Source organism: Argentina silus, assembly GCF_951799395.1.
Source record: "Argentina silus genome assembly, chromosome: 17".
Lineage (NCBI taxonomy): Eukaryota > Metazoa > Chordata > Actinopteri > Argentiniformes > Argentinidae > Argentina > Argentina silus.
Genome location: NC_139671.1, coordinates 12,902,384 through 12,922,514, shown reverse-complemented (window position 1 = coordinate 12,922,514; position 20,131 = coordinate 12,902,384). Strand labels below are relative to the sequence as shown.

The 20,131-nt window shown below is 41.9% G+C and overlaps 2 protein-coding genes across 2 annotated transcripts; both read right to left on the bottom strand.

The window, feature by feature from the left end:
- Nucleotides 1-5,657: 5,657 nt before the first annotated feature.
- On the bottom strand, nucleotides 5,658-8,011 carry vrtn (vertebrae development associated; the record flags this gene model as incomplete). The annotated part of the gene is made up of 2 exons (XM_083689353.1): nucleotides 5,658-7,430; nucleotides 7,700-8,011. 2 exons carry the CDS (start codon nucleotides 8,009-8,011, stop codon nucleotides 5,658-5,660), a joined length of 2,085 nt encoding a protein of 694 aa, XP_083545479.1.
- A 5,681-nt stretch (nucleotides 8,012-13,692) lies between these two features.
- Nucleotides 13,693-16,860, bottom strand: LOC310818408 (uncharacterized protein; the record flags this gene model as incomplete). Its single annotated transcript, XM_083689352.1, has 8 exons — nucleotides 13,693-14,312; nucleotides 14,408-14,479; nucleotides 14,576-14,644; nucleotides 14,800-14,828; nucleotides 15,095-15,187; nucleotides 15,783-15,833; nucleotides 16,335-16,343; nucleotides 16,602-16,860. The coding sequence occupies 8 exons, from the start codon at nucleotides 16,858-16,860 to the stop codon at nucleotides 14,181-14,183; spliced, it is 714 nt and encodes a 237-aa protein (XP_083545478.1). The 3' UTR covers nucleotides 13,693-14,180.
- Between the last annotated feature and the right edge of the window lie 3,271 nt (nucleotides 16,861-20,131).

The following is a 20,131-nucleotide window of genomic DNA, read 5'->3' as shown; positions in this document are numbered from 1 at the left end:
ATTACCTCAAGCCTACCATTAAAACAACACAGAATGAATCATCAGGCAGGTCCTAGGCTGAACAACTCAAACAAAGTGGAAAAGCATTCCTGATACAGGTAAATCTGCAGATCTCTTGAAGACATCTGCTAGATGGATGGATGGATGAATGGGTGAATGGGTGGTTAGATGGATGGACGGATGGATTACTGATTTCTTAACCAATACGCTATTTTAGCTTTGTGATCTCGACAATCGTATAATTTTCCAGTGTTTATCAAAGTTAGCAGGCTTACTCATTGATCCTTTCACTACCCTGTTGTCTTACATGAGACCGACCAGCTGGCTTAGTCAAAGTCCTTATGAATCTTGGGTCAAATTGTATGACGCAACAAACCAACCAACAAACCAACCAACCAACAAACCAACATATAAACAAATCAACACACACAGGATTAACCATAAACATGGATTAACCATCCAAATCTTCATTAATCTGACTTTACGGCCTTCTAATCACCTATGTCTCTCTCTATCACCATGTGGGCTGATAGACTGGCACTAACTAGACTGGCGTCTGCTAAATGTCTAAAATGTAAATGTAAACTAATGAAAGGGATCAGAGTGGCAAAGACAGCGATTACTCTCTCTACCGCTCTGGACTATCCTCTCCTGCCCTCTCTGTATTCATCAGTAAACACAGGCGTTCGTGATTTATCACCAACGACAAACATAGTGGAGGAATGGACACTGAGGAAAACAAAGTCAAAGTATCAGGGTTTGCCATTGATTCAGCCTGCTCAGGTGGTGCTGAGCAGCTGTGTATGTGGGGGGTTGGGGGATGATTAGAAGTCTATCACATTCACAGGAATAACAACAACAACAACATGAGATATAGTAAATCATTTTAAGCGATAGAGAGAAAGAGAGAGGAAACACACACACTCACACACACACACACACACACACACACACACACACACACACACACACACACACACACACACACACACACACACACACACAGCCCTCAAGGCCCAGAAGCACACCAGACGAGCTGCTGCACTAGTTGCTTGTTGAAAGCGTTACACCTCCATCACACACTCATCCTCAATGCCTCCCCAATGCAAAAGTGACTTCATGTAATAAGGACACTTCAAATCCTCCTGAAATACAGTATATCCAACTGTCCCTCGCTCTACAGGAGTAATGGCTTCCATTGCTCTCCAGGCACAGAGAGCTAAGGTTGCATTGGCCCTGGTGTGACACATTGATTAGCATAAACTAAGAAACACTCAATCTGCAGTCGCTTGGGGATTTTATCATTATGACCTCTCACATTACATGGCATTGCATCACACTGAGCCATGAAGGCTGTCAGCTGCAATAACTATGTGTCTTATGTAGATAAGACACTCCTGTGTTATGAGGATTAGAGATCAGAAGAAATGAATCGGTATAACAGAGGCTCCTATCTTAAGAACCAGTATTGTTCATACTCAACCATTTATCAGGAGATTTTTCTCTTTTTTTCTTCCTCTTTTGGTAATTTTCACCTTTTTCTTTCAACATTTTTGCACTTTTATCTCATCCAATTTATTTTCAACATGCTCCATTTGCCATCATGTTGAGTGTATCAATGGATTATGTTTAATGGAGTTAAATAGACAATAGACAAAATGTACAATAGAGCCTGAGCTATAGATGCAATAACAGATTGATTTTAAGTCCAAGCCAATGAATATGACTGGGCTCACTTTTTAACACTCCAAGCAGCCGGTGTTGTATAAGGTGCATGACTGCCATCTAGTGGACACAGTATTCACACACATCTTTGCACATGCACTTTGAGCATGGCGCTAACAGTGCTTAGGTTGTGGGTTCGATTCCCGCTGGGACCATATATACTGAAACATGTACGCACTCACTGCAATGTCAGTCGCTTTGGGTAAAAGCGTCAGCTAAATGGCATATATGTAGTGTGCCTTGGGTTGATGTGTTAAGTAGTTTACAGGGCTTCACAGCCATCATTGGTTTTGGGGGGCTGTAGCACTACAAAGCAGTACTATTGTGTCTTGTTAGAGCCTACACTTGGTTTATTCAGGAGGTTGCAACATTAAATCTGACAGAAATGTATTGTAGAAGAGACATTGTAGAATAGGGAGGCTCTACCCATTAGAGTTTATACTCTATCTATTCGTAACGCACCAGATTAAATTAGCAAATTCCTAGATTTCTACATAGAAATGGAAAACTGTTAATTTTGTATTCTTGGTTAGGAGACCCAACCTAGACACAGGTTCAACCTCAGTACTTTGGGAAAGTGTTTTGAGTCCATATGATTACTCCAATCTCTGAATAATTGGGGGCAAGCTAAAAACTCACAAATCCCATATGCCTGCTTTGTTTACTGGAAAATTTGGCATCCTTGAAATCTTCTCTGCTCTATCGCTCGGTCTCTTCTTGCTGCAGTATGCTAATCCTTGAAGGCTCCAGTTCCCACCTGCCAAACCTAATTATTTTCATGCTAGTTTCAGATAAACAAAGTGCAGTAGCTTAGCGCTACAGACTCTGGCAGCCAGAGTTTCTCACTCACGTCGGCTAAAGCTTTAATGAAGATATAATAATGTATATGCCATTTAGCTGATGCTTTTATCCAAAGCAACTTACATTGCGTGCATACATTTTTCAGTATATATGGTCCCAGTGGGAATCAAACCCCCAACATAAGCATTGTTAGTGCCATAACTGGTAGTTGGACAGGCAGGCAATGAGAAAATGTTGACACTCTCAGAAATATTTCTCCATTCAGTCATGATCAATTACCAATGGAGACTTTAAGACATTGGGTCCTTACAATCAGACATAAGTAGTTACATTTAAAGAAAGGATCATATTACATACATAATACATATATTTGGCCTTTGCCTTTGCAGAGCTAGATTTTCCCGTACTTCAGAAACTTGGACTTCAATTTCACTTGTATTCAGTCTGTGCACTGCATTGTGAATATGATTTATCAAATAGATAGTGGAACAAATCTCGGAATTTCAAGCAGAAAATGTGAACTTCATTCAGTTTCATAAGAGATAAAGTACACATAATCTTTTTCCTCTTTGAATCAGCCCTGGTACATTCCATCAAAGTGAAAAGTGTGCAAAATGGAGCTAATGCCATATTTCTTGTACTTATTAGATCCTGGGAGGCTAGGGCTCTGGGTGGGTCAATTCAGAATTAGCAAGAGTCTGGAACTTGAATGTAGTGTAAGAGGTGGTATTGGTAGAAGAGGGAGTGGCCTCAGTGTGGCTTGGTGATGGTTCTGATACTCATCTTTATGACAATGGTCTTTCACCCCCATCACCCTCTCCCTCCTTCTCTCTCTCTACCAGAGGAACAACCCCCACCCTCCTCCCTGCACCCCTGGAGGTGCAGGCCTTATCATCCTGACACCTCTGTACCTATGCATACAATTAACTCCTTCCCCCTCTCCCTCCCTCTGCAAGCCATACCCTTCATTAGCACAAGCACAATAGGACAGGCAGACAGAATGGGAGCGACTTCAGTAAACCCAGGAATGGGTCATGGTTTAAAGTGTAAGGTAAAAGGCATTTGATGAGCTTTTCTGTGGATTGCTCACATGTTGAACTCAAAGTCGGCTTTAATTTATGCAAAATACGCTTGTTATTGATGTAAGAATTATGTCTTGGCGGAAGTAAATTTGCAACTTCTACATTTTACATTTACAATTAGCAACCTGTACAACGAGTTGAACATCTCTGAATGCAATTGTACCTTCAAAGATACTACGTGAAACAAGATACTATATACTTATCATGGATGGCATAAGGCAGACTGGAGCCCAGGGAAAAGAGACGTATTTCAAAGGAACAAATGCTCTCCTATGAACCAGGACATTATACAATGCACCATTGACAGAAAAGGGAGCCATCGATTCAGAAAATAACAGTGCTTTTACAGTTGCCTGAACCACTTTAATGACTGTGCTTTGTCATTGTGATGCATGCCATGGTCAATGCCTGAGAAGATTAGACCCACACAGCGATGGCCTGTGTCAAAGCACAGACAATTAAGTACTTTTGCTGAATATGTTGAGGCTCTACACTGCAGCATGCTGAAGATTACCCATGATTACCTGCCAAGTCTGTGAAAGGAGCGGTATGATTGGACGATTGGCAATCAAGCACAAAGAGGAGTTGAGTGAATGATTTATTGATATTCTGCCTCAAGACCAATAATTGCTTCAGAATGTCTGTGAAAAAACAGTTGTAGTCTACTCCGCCTTAAACAAGCCTTGACTGAAACAAATAAATATGCAAAACATGATTTGAAGTTTGAAATAAAAAATATAATGTTTTGCTGCTATGATGGCAGTTATACACCCCATGTGTGAAATTGCAATGCTCTTTGAGAGAAGATGAGCTGGAACAAACAAGTTCATGTGAACAACTTATAAAAATAGAAGACAAAAGACAATTCATCAAGGCTAATGCACCATAAAGACTTCACAGAGAGAGAGGCCACAGCATGGGTGCCATAGAAAAACTACCTATAATACATTTTTTAAAAGCATGGAAATCATGAACGAAATATACAATAACATATCATAATCATGCATGTTTACAGTTGCAAATCCAGACATTTTGTAAATATTCAGTATAAAACACTTGTGGACGGGAAAAAAGTCAACCCTGTAACATTCGGTGCAAAACAAAAAGGAATATCCCTGATATTTGGTTAAGATACATTACATATCTCAATGAAAAATCATAGTGCAAATATACCTTACAGTAAAAGTTAGGACACCCACTGGGCCACTTCGGTTTGATAGATTATCTGATGCTACTAAATGGGCAATGTACAAGTAGATACCCTGAGCCACCCACACAGACAGAATTCATCCCTTGGAAGTGTACATTCAAAAATGGAAAGAAAAAACACAGAAACGTGTGTATCAAAACATATTGTGTGTGCGCAATAAATGCCTAAACAAAAACGACTAAACTTAGACCTTTCCCTCTTCCCAATGAATGGGTTCTTTCAACTCAAATAATCTAAAGGTCAACAGCTAAGAATCTTTTAGATAGACATCAAATGGATTAACAAAAAAAGTACCCTACACCCTAACCATAAAAATTAAAACAGGTAAATAAAAGGGTCCCAAACACAATGCTGAGAAGAGGATTAAAAACAACACCAGAGAAAAAACCCTCAAACAAATAGCCATCTAAACCCCCACTATCAGTGACTTTGAACTGCCTTTTGCCTGGAGGGCAGCCAGGCTTAAGTGAAACAGTCTCTTTTCACACACATGCAAATGTCAATGAGCTGAAAGTGAGAGGTGGAGGGAGGAGGGGAAGGTACAGGAGAGAGGAGAAGAGAAAACCATGCTTAAGATGCATTTAGCTGCAATTTCTATATATTACGCTTCACCCTGGGTGCTGTACCTCCAACTAAATATCAACAATTACAGTTTGCTCAGTTGAAAACATACGGTTTTGTTTTAAAAGGCGGCATTTCAGAACGGATGTTGATGGCTCTGTTTGGGGGATTGGTGGGGAGGGGGAGAACGGGGGTTGGAATTCCGAAGAGAGCATTCATTTGTTACTGGGGCACCCTTTGTTTAAAGCCTGGTGCACTTAGCCATGTACCAATGGCACTTAGCCATGTACCAATGGCACTCCATGGTGCAAAGCCTTCTTCCACATGTAATAGGTGGAACGCGGAGTGAGAGGAAAAAAATACCTAAACTCTTTGAACGTGGGGAAGGACTTTTCCTCGAATCGTTGCTGCAGGAACAGTTTGGCTTTGGCCTTGAAGTTGGCCAGAGCCACCACATCCATGACAAACATTGCCTCATCAGTAGCAGCCTTGTTGGGGAGTTGGTACCTGGGAAGTGGGGTATCAAAAGAGGTCATGGTTGGGGCTCTCGGACCCTTTGGGCTCCCCTCAAAGGAAAACATATTCTGACCCCTCATCGTATTACCCATCACGTCATTCTCCATCTCTGTGTTTTTGTTATCCAGAATCTCAGGCCTTTCCACCGCTACATTAGGAGTAATTTTGACCTTCCTGTTTCGTCTGAGGCTGTTGCGCCAGAGCCAATAGAAACAGGGGGACAGGGAGGGGTACCTGACTTTAAACTTGGACAGTGGCCATTGTGGTGCTTTCTGGACATGTGCCTTGGCTGCATTTCTGAGGTTCTTCTTTCGGAGGTACACTAGCCTGAAACCTTTGTGGTTGCGCCTACAAATCTTCATCCTGGGGACCATAGCATGGCTCACCATCCCAATGGGGGACAGTCCGCTACTTGGACTTTGGCTCTTGTCAGCATCCGAGCTGTCTTCACTGCTCCCGGTGGCAGTTTTGTAGCCACGGTTGAACAACATGGCTTCCCTCCTCCAGTTGTAGTATGTCGACCTGGAGATTCCGGGGAAACTTTTTTTGAAAATCCTGAAGGGGAAGGAGGTATTCATAGCGATGCAGTTCTGCAGACACTTCTTGGCCTCCTGCATAAGGGCCAAGTTCTGGGCCCGTTCTCCTTCCAGCTTGTCACAGTTCAGGCCAAACAGGCTGGCCACACTGTCATGGTGGTCCGGCTCCCTCTGCTTCCCCTCTGGGGAGGACCAGGACTCCTGCTCAGTGCTCTCTCCTGGACTGACCTCTCCGGTCGAGGACGTGGAGAAGCTACCACCAGACGACATGAGTTCATGCTTCCAGGCATAGTAGGTTGACCTGGAGATCTCAGGGAAGAACTCCTTAAACTGGTGGAGAGGGATGAGCTTACCCTCCAGGTAGCAGGCTTGCAGGAAGTGTTTGGCCTCGTACCTGGCTGCAGATTTCTTCCTGTGCTCCTGGGTCTGCCTCCTCCAGCGGTAGAAGGTGCTCTTGGTGATGTTGTACTTGTCCTTCAGGCTAGAGTAGGAGAGCCGGGAGTCCTGGTTCAGCAGCTCCAGGGTCTTTAGAGGAAGGACCCTCTGCTCACTGTTGGGGCTGCCCATCTGGAGGTCACTCGCCTGGACCAGCGGCACAAAATGCCGTGGCTTGAAGATCGATCCAGACTCCAGCTCACCGGACCACATGATGTGCAGGGTCACTGGGTCAGCACCCTTGGGCCAGGTCCTGGGGCGGATGAGGCGGTTGAAGTAGGGTCGGATTTTGAGATTGTACATGGGGTAGATGGAATAGATGTTGCGCTGGAGGACCGAAGAGAGGGCGTACACGTGCCACATGTTGGCGTAGGAGCCTGTGAAGCAGGAGGCTTTGACGTCCGCGTCAAAGATGGCCTCTAGGACAGTGAGAGGCAGATTGAGCATGTCCTCAGACTCCTCTGCACAGAGGCTGAAACGAGCCGCCTGAAGCATCACCTTAGAGTCTATCATCCCACACAGGTAGTACCTCTTCCACAGTAACATCTCCACTACAGTCCTCACCTAAACAGATGGGAAACATATGATCAGTACAATTCTAATTATAAAAAATGTTTTTAAAAAAAACTATTTAATACAATGGCATATCAAATTAATTTCATGATAAAATACAGAATTTTTCATTTTGGAATTGGGAAAATACACATCTAAACAGCCCCAAAAAGAAAGAAAAAAATAACTTGATAATGATTCTAAAGCCATGAAGATACAAATACAAACCCCTACACACATCTCAAAAACATGTACTACAAATGCCACCCATCCCTGCTCACCTGCAGCTCCAGGCTAAGACTTGTAGTGCCCACTAAGAGCATGCTAGCTGTGTCAAACAGCAGGTTGCCCTCGCCTTTACAGACCAGGGGCAGCAGACCTCTAGGGGCGTCTGTTGGGTACAGGCTATGGGCCACCCTGTCTACGCCTGCCCAGTCAGGGAACTCCTGGCAGGGGGTGGTGGGGAGCAGGAAGGGGGCCAGGACCTGGTCCACCTCCAGGGCCACTCGTGTGAGGGCATCCAATCCAGAGCTCTCAGTGGCATCCTGCAGCTCCCCCAGAACAGACATCACCACTTCGTTCCTCTGAATCATACCTGCAATGCAGACATATATGCAGATGGTTTAGTTTGGATTATTGTTAAGTTTGTGCTTATAAAAACAGTCTTAAGTGGCTTTACCTTTTCTTTGTTTCCTTGTTTTGATCAGATCTGAAAACATAAGAGGAAGCATACCTAGGACATGCTCACCTGTCTAGTTCCTTTAGGTCAGTGATGTTTTTAAGTATTTAAACAATGCTTATAAATATCGTGTTGGGAGCAATGAGTGGAGTGAGGAGAATATAATGTTGTGTCGAATTTATCCCAGAACCCCCTAAAAAAGAATCACATGAAATAGTATTTTGAAAATAAAAAATACAAATGCAATCTCAATAGGCCCTACATTATGTGCAAAACAATCAGCGGCTGCTACCTCATAAGAAATTGTAGCCTATTCATTCCCCATCTCTAATAAAGAAAAAAGGTTAATTAATTCAAGATATGAAGACGCACTGCTTATTTGTCCTTGAAATGAAGCGAACAAATTCGGAAGTACTAATTCGCAGGTGAGCAACACATTGCGTCGATACAATCATTAAACTAAAGTAATTTAATAAGAACAAATACGTTGATACTTGTTCTAAATACAACTGAAAATCGCTCACTATTACGATACTTGAAATCGACTATATAGACGATGATTATAAGTAAAGTAAGAAACAACACCAAAATGCGTGTTTGCTTATCAACAAACTGGTGCATGCGGACATTGATGTTTCCCCTAATATTTGGACACACGTCTTTATTATTACTTTCGCAGATAAAGTAATAATTGCATTCCTTACCTGATGTTAGGTAATACGTTTCCGAGAGGACGTCACTGTTAGTGTGGCAAAGCGCACGGCATGGAATATGAGCTTTTGGTATCGCTTCTCGGGTTAGTCCATTGTGCGTCCTCGTTTACAATGTGCTTTGCGTTCCTGTACTACTATGGACGACCTAGGTCCAACAGTTAGGAGATTTGGGAGTGATAAGCAGTACCTCCCTTCAGGAAATCGTCAATCGCCAACTTGTTTTTTGTCTCTATCTTGAGAAAACACCTCCCCTTACGCAGGGCCAGGGTCAATTTCAATGTGAAGTGTTAACAAAAGCCATGGTGTCAAGGGCCATCGCTAAATCCCATCGCATCGGTGTCATCGTTAAAGCAACCTTCATATGGGTGGAAGTATCGGTGCTTTGACTTTACCTGCTACCTGAAACAGTATGTTGGTTACTGTTTTTGTGTTCTCATGCCGCCGCTGTCGAAAAGTTCATTTCCAAGTTTATTAGTAGCCTAAACTGGCAACTGCGTTCCAATGGCATGTGTGGTTATAAACATTAGTTTATGCATACATTATTTCACTTGTATCACAACATCACAATGTACGAGGAACATAACCTCCCTCCTTGATTCAGATAATAGGCCCACACAGTTAATATTTTACATAATGCATAATCATTTTCAAATCACTCATATGCAATTCTATTCTGCTATAACACATTATATCCTATTTCTTTTTTTAGTTTTTGACCATAACAATGATGCGTCAACATCATGACCCAAGACAACAAGTCAAAAAAAGGTCTCATAAGAACAGTAGGCTATTGTTCACCAGAGAGCAGTTACCTTGCTATCTCTCTCTCTGTGTGCTGCACTGAACAGGGACAGTTTGTGGATTGGGGAGTGGAAATGTGCAGACAGGGCGTGGAGGTGAGGTTTAGGCGAGGGGAAAGGAGCCGCTTAGTTGCAGATCAGCCTGGTTCTCCGGCGTATCACTTCTAACACCTCTCTCCTCTACCTTTTGCAGGGCTTTCGTAATCAAAGCCTTTTGTTCCACACACGCACAACCGTCTTGATCAACCCCCCTCCAATTCCAAACCCCCAGCCCCATCCCAGACTCCAACCCCACACACACACACACACACACACACACACACACACACACACAGACACACACACACACACACACACACACACACACACACACACCTCCCCCAAAGACCACAGCATTTGTCTCCCCTGTCCACTCCAGGGCACTGACAGACATGATGGTGCCTGGGTTCTGTGAGGTTCAAGGGTTTGACTTAAAGCTTATCAGCTCCATGGAGGGAGACAGAGATTACACAGAATGGGTGGGAATGTGGAGAGTAAGTTAAACCACTCTGAAATGCACACATGGTTGTTCTGGTTGTGATGTGTTATTTTATTTGGATGGGAGATGTAGGCAAGTGACTGCACATCTCATATCCCCCCCCCCCCCCCCCCTCTCCTCTCTCTCTTTCTCACACACACTCAGCTCAGGCCTTTTCATTGTGTCTCTCAAAAACATTTTGTCTTTGCTTATGCAATGTGCACAGCCAATGTTCCACTTTTCAGTTGGCTGGCATTTGATAATTGAGATCTGTGATGAGTCTGGGTGCTCTGTGTAATACTCTCAAACCTCCGGCATCAAAATAAACCATTTGATCAGCCAATGGTATGAAGGCAAAGGGAAGGATGAATATGGACCGTATCTTTATAGATAACATGACCATGCTCCAGATCTATGAACCAGCCTAGCCAACACACACACACACACACACACACACACACACACACACACACACACACACACACACACACACACACACACACACACACACACACGGATGCATGTCCACTCACACACACAGTATATTTGAAAGCCACAATGATATGCTTCACCTCTGTGATACTATAATAACTGAGCCCAGAGGAAGGTCCAGTGGGAGGCCTGTGATTTTCAAACAATTACTTTCAATCAATGGAGCTTCCCCAGAACAATAAAGACATCTTTCATTGGGAAGTGAATTGGAGTAATATTGTCGCCCTTTGCCTTCTCTCGTATTGGGTTTCAGTGGAACTGCACAGTTTGGAGAGTTTTGTGATTTCCAATATAATCCTATGGATTTTAAAGTGTTTTTGAGTGGGGCAATCCCACTCTTATATTTTTTCTTTTTATTGGATAGAGATAGTAAAGATAGACAGGAAAGTAAGGAGGAGAGGGTATGTCAGCAGGGCATGGGCCGGATTCAAACCCATGCCGACGTGGGCAGATGTGTGCCATGGTGCTAGACCACTGCACCATCCCAGGCCATTAGTCCGGTGGCTTTGTAAAAACTGCTTTTATTGACTGCTTGTTTCTTTTGTTTGTTTTTAGAAGATGAATTTATAGTGAATTTGACAATTTTAAAGACATTTTGAATCGGCAAGCTGCGCAAACTAATTTGTGGTGCATATGTGTGTGGTATCTCATCAAGGGTTTCCTCTCACGATTCACTTATCATTCTCTTGTCAGTCTGAAGCAGTCTTAACTGCTTCGACCTTTCTTCTCCTCCCTCCAACCCTTGACTCAGGTCAATCACACACCTTAAGTGTGTAGATTAGCTGTACTGTGCTACACTGTGAACACAGGGGGTAGGCAGGCCACAAGTGTTTAAAATGCAAATAGGACAACACTGGGATCGGCTCCGGCAGTCTCACACATGCTGTGTGTGTGTGTGTGTGTGTGTGTGTGTGTGTGTGTGTGTGTGTGTGTGTAGGGGGGAGACTGAGAAGAAAGGGTCTACTGCTCTTCAGACCACTGCTGCCTTTTGTTCTTGAGCTTGGCATTGTGGTCTGTCAAAAGCGGAGGATCAGGCAATCTGGACTCAGCAATTGACACCAGGGACTGTCTGCATTCCTGGATTACTTTCCTGATAAAAACTGTGTAAATGAAGGACAGAATCCTAACGAAACACATGTAATGAGAATGTTTGCACTAACAATGCTTGTCATTTGGATATTTGTGCTACAGTTCAATCACATGCATGGCCAGATTCAACCACAAGTGATGATTATGCATTTATAGTTATCCAATTGCAAGACCTCCTTCAAGGAGAATATCCTTGTTCTCTATTTTATGAAATCATATGAATTGGCTTTTGGAACGTTTATTCACATTGTGCTTTTGAAAGAGTTCATACTCATTTTATCAGTAAATCTTTGCAATCATAACATTTCCCAATCCCATGCTGTTCTGCAATAGCTGTTTTTACCCTTTCCATTTGTGATTATTGCTAAATAATGAAAAGAGGAAGTCACTACCACACACAGGGAGTTCTCCCACAGTCTAGAATGATGCAAGCCCAGCCCAGCTCATTCTCTGAAAATATGTGGTGACCAAAAAATTAGGACTTGTTTCCTGCACATCTTCCCATTCACTAGAAAGCACATATAGATACAGTTATAACATATATACATAGTAACATAACATAATACATATCAATCACATAATTACTTACGTCAATAAGACACATCTATATGACTCAATGGATTAACAGAGATGTTAACTCCTAAATGACCATACCATGATTATGGTGGTGTTGGTGATGGCACGTTTTCTGACCAAATGTTGCATGTAGAAAACAGAAAGGCACATAATGTGATGAGCATCATTGAAAAAAACCATTGTAATTCTATGGTTCAGGATGTGGTTTTGATGGTGGCATACTCAGTAGGTTTATACTCTCTCCCAATGGCAGTGGGGGGGTTTGACCTCAGTCTAGGTACCAGTGTCTGCATTCTGGCCCTAGACACACACACACACACACACACACACACACACACACACACACACACACACACACACACACACACACACACACAAACACAACAGTCACATGATATTCACAAGAACATAGCTGTCTATACAAGGTGACTGTGAAAGACAGAGGAGAAATTTATGGTTGTGTTTCTCAAAGTGACCTAATGAAATAGTTTTCAAATGGCATCAATTCAAATGTGGAATATACTGTATTTGTAGGACCACATTTGATCCTTGACATTCTCACCGGTGAGAAGAGGCAGAAAGGTAAAAGCAAAACTGGTTTGATCGTTAGATTGAACATGTAGAGAGCTGTCAGACCCCACAAAGTTTGGGACTTTCCCCCATTTTACTACTGACATAGAATTATCACCTCCAGGTCTGTTATAGAGCCAGTCAGTCAAGTCAAGGAGCCACACAACAGAGGTTGGTTGAATTATATTTTAGTACATATAAGTTTCTTATATATATTTTTATAGTTTTCCACAAAGGCTGTCAACTGGTCTAGAGGCAGAAGTTCAGAATGAATCAATGGATTCATTGTGCCCCGAGTGCATTTCACTGATTCCTGACCTCTAACATTAGCATGAATCATGTATTGATGATGAAAGGTTGGGTGACACATATCTGAAAGGTCTGGGTCTCTGTCTATAGACCAGGAATATCTGCTTGGGAGGTCTAACATTAAAAGCAAGAGGACCCTCAACCTTTTTTGATGATGATTTACATCATGTTTCATAATGGAAATAGAGTTTTACTTATTCCCACTGTTGTTCCTACACCAACAAATCTTCATCAATTCTGTTCTGGGCAAGTTATTATAAGCTTTTCTCTGAGAAAGAAGGTAGGTGATAGAAAACGCTTTACCTACAATCACCACTAGGGGGATTATAGTCCAAGGAAGTCACAGATAACTTCAGAGCTCAGGTACTGTACATCTTGAATAACACAATCTAGGATCAGATTGCCCTATTCCCAGTCCTACCAGGAGGACAATGGTCAGAGAATGGTTCTACCGACTCCATCAAGGTATCAGGAGGACAAATCACACATGCTACACACAAACAATTAAAGCAAAGGATTTAATGCAGGATTTAAAGGTTAGAATGCAGAAACCAAACAATGTTTTTGGCATGGATGCCATTTTAGAATGGCATTTCTGATAGAACTTATATTCTAGCTTGTATCTAACAGCTGAGCTGAAATGATGTGTGGAATAGATGATTAATGTTATTTATCACATTTCATCTTTGTGTGTGTGTGAGAGAGAGAGAGAGAGCTTGCGTGTGGTAAGTATGCGTATATGTGACAGCAACAACTGTAATAAATATGACAATGTATCTGAAAATCCCTTGTACTACCTTTGCTTCTCACCATAAACCATTCCATACAGCATTTGACACAATAAGATTAGTTAACAGTAGTATAACTTATCAATCAGTGATAAAACAAAGAGTCCAAGCGTGGGGTTTTGATGGTGTTGACCAGATGACTTTGATCCAGTAGGTTTTCTGAAGTGTGAATGAGTGAAGGTGAGTTCTGTCATCCTTAGCAATGGAGGAGTGAATGGTGTCCTCATGACTAGTTCTTGGGTCTCTGGGGTTTGTTGATTGTGGCGTAGCAGTTGCTGGGGTCGGCAGGGTCCTTCTCTGGCTGTCTCCCTCTAGAGGCGGGCATAAGCGTGGTATAGGTCACCGCATCATCACCCTGGACCTGCAAACACACACAGTCGCAAGAACAAAGAAAAGGCTAAAACAGAGTCAGGTGGAAGTCAACACTTTTGCTGTATATGCAGTGGCTTCACTTACATAGCCTTGTGGAGTGGCGTTGGGGTTGGAGTGGTTGATGGAGGCATAAGTGACACCATCATCAGGTTGATCCTGCACAGTAGACACACAACAAAATTATTATAGAAGCATGTTTCATAATTGAAACTAACAGGTATCTTAATTTGATTTACACATTGATGCTCTGACCTTGTTTTCATTGGCTCGTGGGTTGGGGTGGTTTCCTGTGGCGTTGGGAACACTGACTGCTGTTAGACCCTGCACAAATGACAATATTGATGAGTAAATAAGAATTAGAGATCTTATCTTAAAACCTTTAGTTTTTATACAAAAGCAAAAATTAGCACATTACTCTATGTTGCCAATTTGTAGGTTTTAGAGCCACTTTACATCAATGAGTTATTTCTACTCACAATGTTGACATCAGTTGATGTTTGCCTCCCTGAAAAACAATCATTATTACATTCAATTGAAACTCAAATAACAAACCAAAGCAAATGGAAAAAAAAAAGGTTCTGTATTACAGTATGATCTTGTTAGGGTACCTTTGTATCACTGCAATATAACAGGGTCCTACTAATCACCCCCCAAAAAAACAATCAACTACAAACAGGTACCAAAGAAAAAACAAAAGTGCCCAAAATACCCAAAATTACCCAAAAGTACCCAAAACAATCCAAGAGTACTCTAGTCATTTTAGTTCCTTACTTGCTCTCCTTTTGCATACTACAATGACAACAGCACCAAGGCACACCACTGCTCCCACAGACGCTGCTACAGCCACAGAGAGAGTGTTGACATCTGAGAGAGGCCAGGGAGGTGAAGCAGAGCTGTTCAATGACATGTGATTTACAGTTGTAGAAAGATGTCTGTATGCACTATGACTATAACAAAGTCTTAGTGAGGTATGTATGTACCAGTGGACGCTAGGTGTGGGACATCGAAGGACAGGCTCATTGAAATGCCTGGAATGGATTCCTTATTCCATTCCATTCATTACAATGAGTCTGCCCTCTGATTTACCTTCACCACCCTCCACTGGTATGTACAACAAGAACATTTTAACAATGGCTAAAGCTAACACCTTCTCATTTTAGATCAAGGTAGTATGTTAAACTTGGTGTTCAAACTGTTGCTGCACCACTCATACAACATAACTATGAATGGGAAACCATTGGCCGACATGCTGTTGAATCAGCTGGTATGATTGGCCTTGCAGGGGATGTATTCTCTGGATATGAATAGAAAGCTAATTGTTAAACATTATGAACACTTTGGATTGGTGGTTATACTGACAGACAAGGGCAGTATGTACTCACACAACCTACAACAGGCAATGGAAATAGAGTAGTGTGAAATACTTGAAGTATAGTTGAAGTATTTCAAGGTGAAGTACCTGCTGGTGAATTAGGTGTGATTGGCCTTGCAGTGGTAGTGGATCTACTCCCTGGATATCAATAAAAAGCAAATCATTAAATACCACCTATAAATATCGGATGAACACATTGGAATGGTGGTGATACTGACCCCAAGTGAACATATACGTGTAGCCAGTAACACTCTGACAGTGCAGCACTCAATACAGTAGCTGCCCTATACTGGGTGAAGACTTAAAGACCTTCACTGAGAGCCTAAAACAAAGAACATCCACTATCACTTGGTGGGAAATGTCCCTTCATTAGTTTTCTCATGGGTTATGCCTGTGTGTGGTGAGTGGATTTCTTCCTAATTTTGAGATATCATATATGGTTGTTGACAACCATCACACACACCACAACACATATTTTCTTGAAAAAAAATAGTCTGTTATGTTGACCAACAAGGCAGCACATACTGCATCGCTCATACTGTACAATTTACAACAAGAAACGGAAATAATGCGGTATTGTGAAAACTTCTGTGATACCTGAAGTTGTGGTTAAGTCAACTGAACTTGTAGATGATGTACCCTCTGGACCTAACACAAAGAGTACACAGAATATTAATTATTTAAATATTTCACTTGGGTATACGATATGGAGTTCACTAGGAGGGACACCAATCACCCTCCTCTCACTCATCTCAAGATGATCACCATATACTAAATCAGCAGCTCACCATTTTAATCAACATTGACACCACATATATTTCTTATCAATGACATTAAAGGCAGGATGGTCAGCAGTCTGTCAATGCAGGGAGATTAACAAAGATTAACAAAGGTTTCGTACTGTACCTGAGAATGTGGAGTCAAGGAAGGTCTTCACTTTTCCGTCCATAGTCAGCTGGCATTTCCACTTCCTGTCTTTGTCCTTCTTCTGGAGTGTCACAGTCAGAGTGATGTGGCAGGCAGATATCTGTTCTAACGTGTATCTGAGGTCTTTCTTCAGCTTAGCGGCTTTCTCATCCAGCCAACTCAGACTGACTCCACTATGTGTGTTTGTATTACACTTCTGAGGTCCCTCATTAGTGAACAGAAAGCAACTTAATGTCATGATGCCATTAACCTTTAAATCTGTCACTGGTGTGGATGAGGAGACTGTGAAAGAGGAGATTTATCATTGAGAATCTATGCAGTGAATAGCTAGGTGTATTCTTTTCACTGAGCTCACTGAGTTGAAATAGTTGGTTAGAACATTAATCACTGGTTAGAACAGACAGATAAACAGCAGCATTTTTTCTATGTTCTGATTTATGTATATCCTGTATTGTCGAGAGGTGTAGAGTCAAGCATCCTGAATAGCGAGGTGAATTCTTTTTACTGGTTTCACAGAGTTGAAAATGAAATACTTACTTTTTAAAAGAGACAAGTAAACTCTAGCATTGTTTCCCTGTTGGGGTCCTCCCTTAGTAGAGTATTGTCGACAGGTGTATGTTCCAGCATCCTCAGCTGAGACATTACAGACACTCAGAGAGCAGTTAGACTCCAATCTCAGTCTCCCTGCTCTCTTTGACGTGTCTTTAATGATCCCATGACCGACCTCTTCAACATTCGTCTGAGATCGAGGACTGTAGTAGTTCCATGTAGTTGAGGAGCAGTCTCCTGGATTAACCACATTGTTACACGGCAGACTGACATTATCTCCCACTCTGGAGTATATACCGAGAGGATCTTCACTGACACCTGGGAAGAATACGATATCAGATGGTTGTTCAGTGTTAATACATTTGATATTGTATTTATATTGAGACAATAAATGAACAAGCTGTGTGGTTCTGAAGGAGATGTGTGCTGCAAAGCCTGAGGAACGAGGGATGATCCACACTGAAGCTGGTCTCTCTCATGATCACTTTGTGGACCGGACCTACTGTACTTGCAGCTACTGTGTGGTAGAGTCGTTCCCAATGAAGTAACTCAAACACACATTCTGTATGTATACTTTCACCATTAATCATGGCCAACTTGGATAACAGAGGCACAACAAAAATGGCATCTTGCCTTAATTGGGCTACATCCCAATGTTTCTCAAACTGATGGTTTTGTGAAATAGATGTGATAATCAAACAGGTATATCTTTGTATAATGCTAGTACATTAAGTGTGTCTATATTGTCTTACCTGTTGATGTTAGGTGGAAAATAATGGTAAAAAATAATCGCAAATCAACCTGATTGACCTCAGCCATTGTTTTCTCTCTCCTCTGCCAGAGTTTCTCTGCAATACAAGTCTCTCACCACAGAGAGTGCCTATATATCCACTTCTGTAGCAGAATTTCCTTGTAGTGGCAATGTTTTCTCAAACTCATAATAGACATGTTCACAAAGCAGAAGTGACTTGGTGAGAATGCTTTATCTCAGCACTTCTTGTGTCATAGAGAAATGTATTGTAGACCCCAAACCACATGGCCTCTCAGTCAGTGTGAACCTTAACCCTAACCCTAACTCACAGGGAGGTTGAGGTGTTGTGGGCGAGAACTTGAGAGAGGCAGAGCTGTTGACTAACATGTGTTCTACAGTTGTAGAAAAGATGTCAGTAAACTCTACGGCTCTAGTAAAGTTCTTGTCATGTTCAGTTAGTCTGCACCTCGTATAAACATGTTCAGTTAGTCTGCACCTCGTATAAACATGTTCAGTTAGTCTAAACCTCGTATAAACATGTTCAGTTAGTCTGCACCTCGTATAAACATGTTCAGTTAGTCTAAACCTCGTATAAACATGTTCAGTTAGTCTAAACCTCGTATAAACATGTTCAGTTAGTCTGCACCTCGTATAAACATGTTCAGTTAGTCTGCACCTCGTATAAACATGTTCAGTGTGCGTCTTCACTCCTACCAAGTTACAGATATGTGCAAAGAGTTATAAAAAAGAACGAGTTGAACAAATATGTGACTGAAGCTCGTCATCTTTTTACGTCAAGGTCCATGCTTCAAGTGTTTGACAGAAACATGTTGATCTTCAGCACTCTCAACTACAGCCAAGATAAATGGATAAATAATGCTGTGTTGTATTATCAGTGAAACATCCCTTTAAGCCTTAAACATTAAAACATGTTTAAGGTGAGACTGAAGCTTTCTGTTGTAAAGCAATGTTGAATTTTAGAGAGGTGAATATAACTGTAACTCATTTCCGTGGGTTATTCTGCATCTCAGATCACTTCCCCTTTATGGGTGTGTGGACAGGGACATGTTGTTGGAGGTCATGACATATTTATATTCAGAGCATACAACTTCTCAATTTCTCTTAAGGCATTTCACACCTAAAAGATAAAGACCTTAAAAAGTATTCTGTTACTATATGGTCACAGTTACTTGGTGGGACACCATGTTTTGGGCAGCAGGTCACTCTGTAATGTGTGTGGGTCATGATCTGAAGTTAACAAAAAAAAAAGAAAAAAGATTGGTATATTGTGGCTTTGGGCCAGTCTTGAATTAGAAACTTTAGAAAACGTCAATGACAACCAATGGGATTATTATAGTACTGCTTCAGGGTTTTGAATCTCAAAACACAACAAAACTCATCAGTGGAGGTGTGGAAGGGGAATGCTAGGAGATTTGGTGTCACCTTTGACCTTTTTAAACGTCGGCTAGAATTTTACTGTTATCTATTGCCAGGCAGAGAGAGAGTTCTGACAAAGGTTGAGTGGACTGGCCAATGGTCTTCTGAGAAAAAGCATGTGTTGAAAAAGCATGTGTCTTATTAACCAGAACTTACAAACCACTAAATGGGCCTTGAAGGAGAGGATATCAGAAAGATGCTGCAGAAACTCTACTGCAGTCACAGAACACACACAGAGAGAGAGAGAGAGAGAGAGAGAGAGAGACAGAGAGAGACAGAGAGAGACAGAGAGAGAGAGACAGAAGAGAGAGAGACAGAAGAGAGAGAGAGAGAGACAGAGAGAGACAGAGAGAGACAGAGAGAGAGAGAGAGAGAGAGAGAGAGGTCATAACAGAAAGAGATAAGTCTTCTGATGGAGATGAACCTGGTCTATAAACTGAGACCCAGACCCTTCAGATATGTGATGTCACCCAAACTTTAGATACATGTAACCCATTGTCATCATCAATACATGATTTAAACTACTATTAATTACTATTAGAGGTCAGGAAACAACCTTACAGTGAAAAGCACTCAGCGCACAATGAATCCATTTACTGTTCCGAACTTCTGCCTCTAGACTTAGTTGATGGCCTTGGTGGAAAACGACCAAAAAAACGTTCTCATTAGCTGTGTGGGAAAACAGGTCTATGTTTTTGGTCATCTTAGAGCATGCAATGTGAGAAGCTTTTTTTGTCTTCTATTCTGAATATGTTCCACCCATTAACCACCA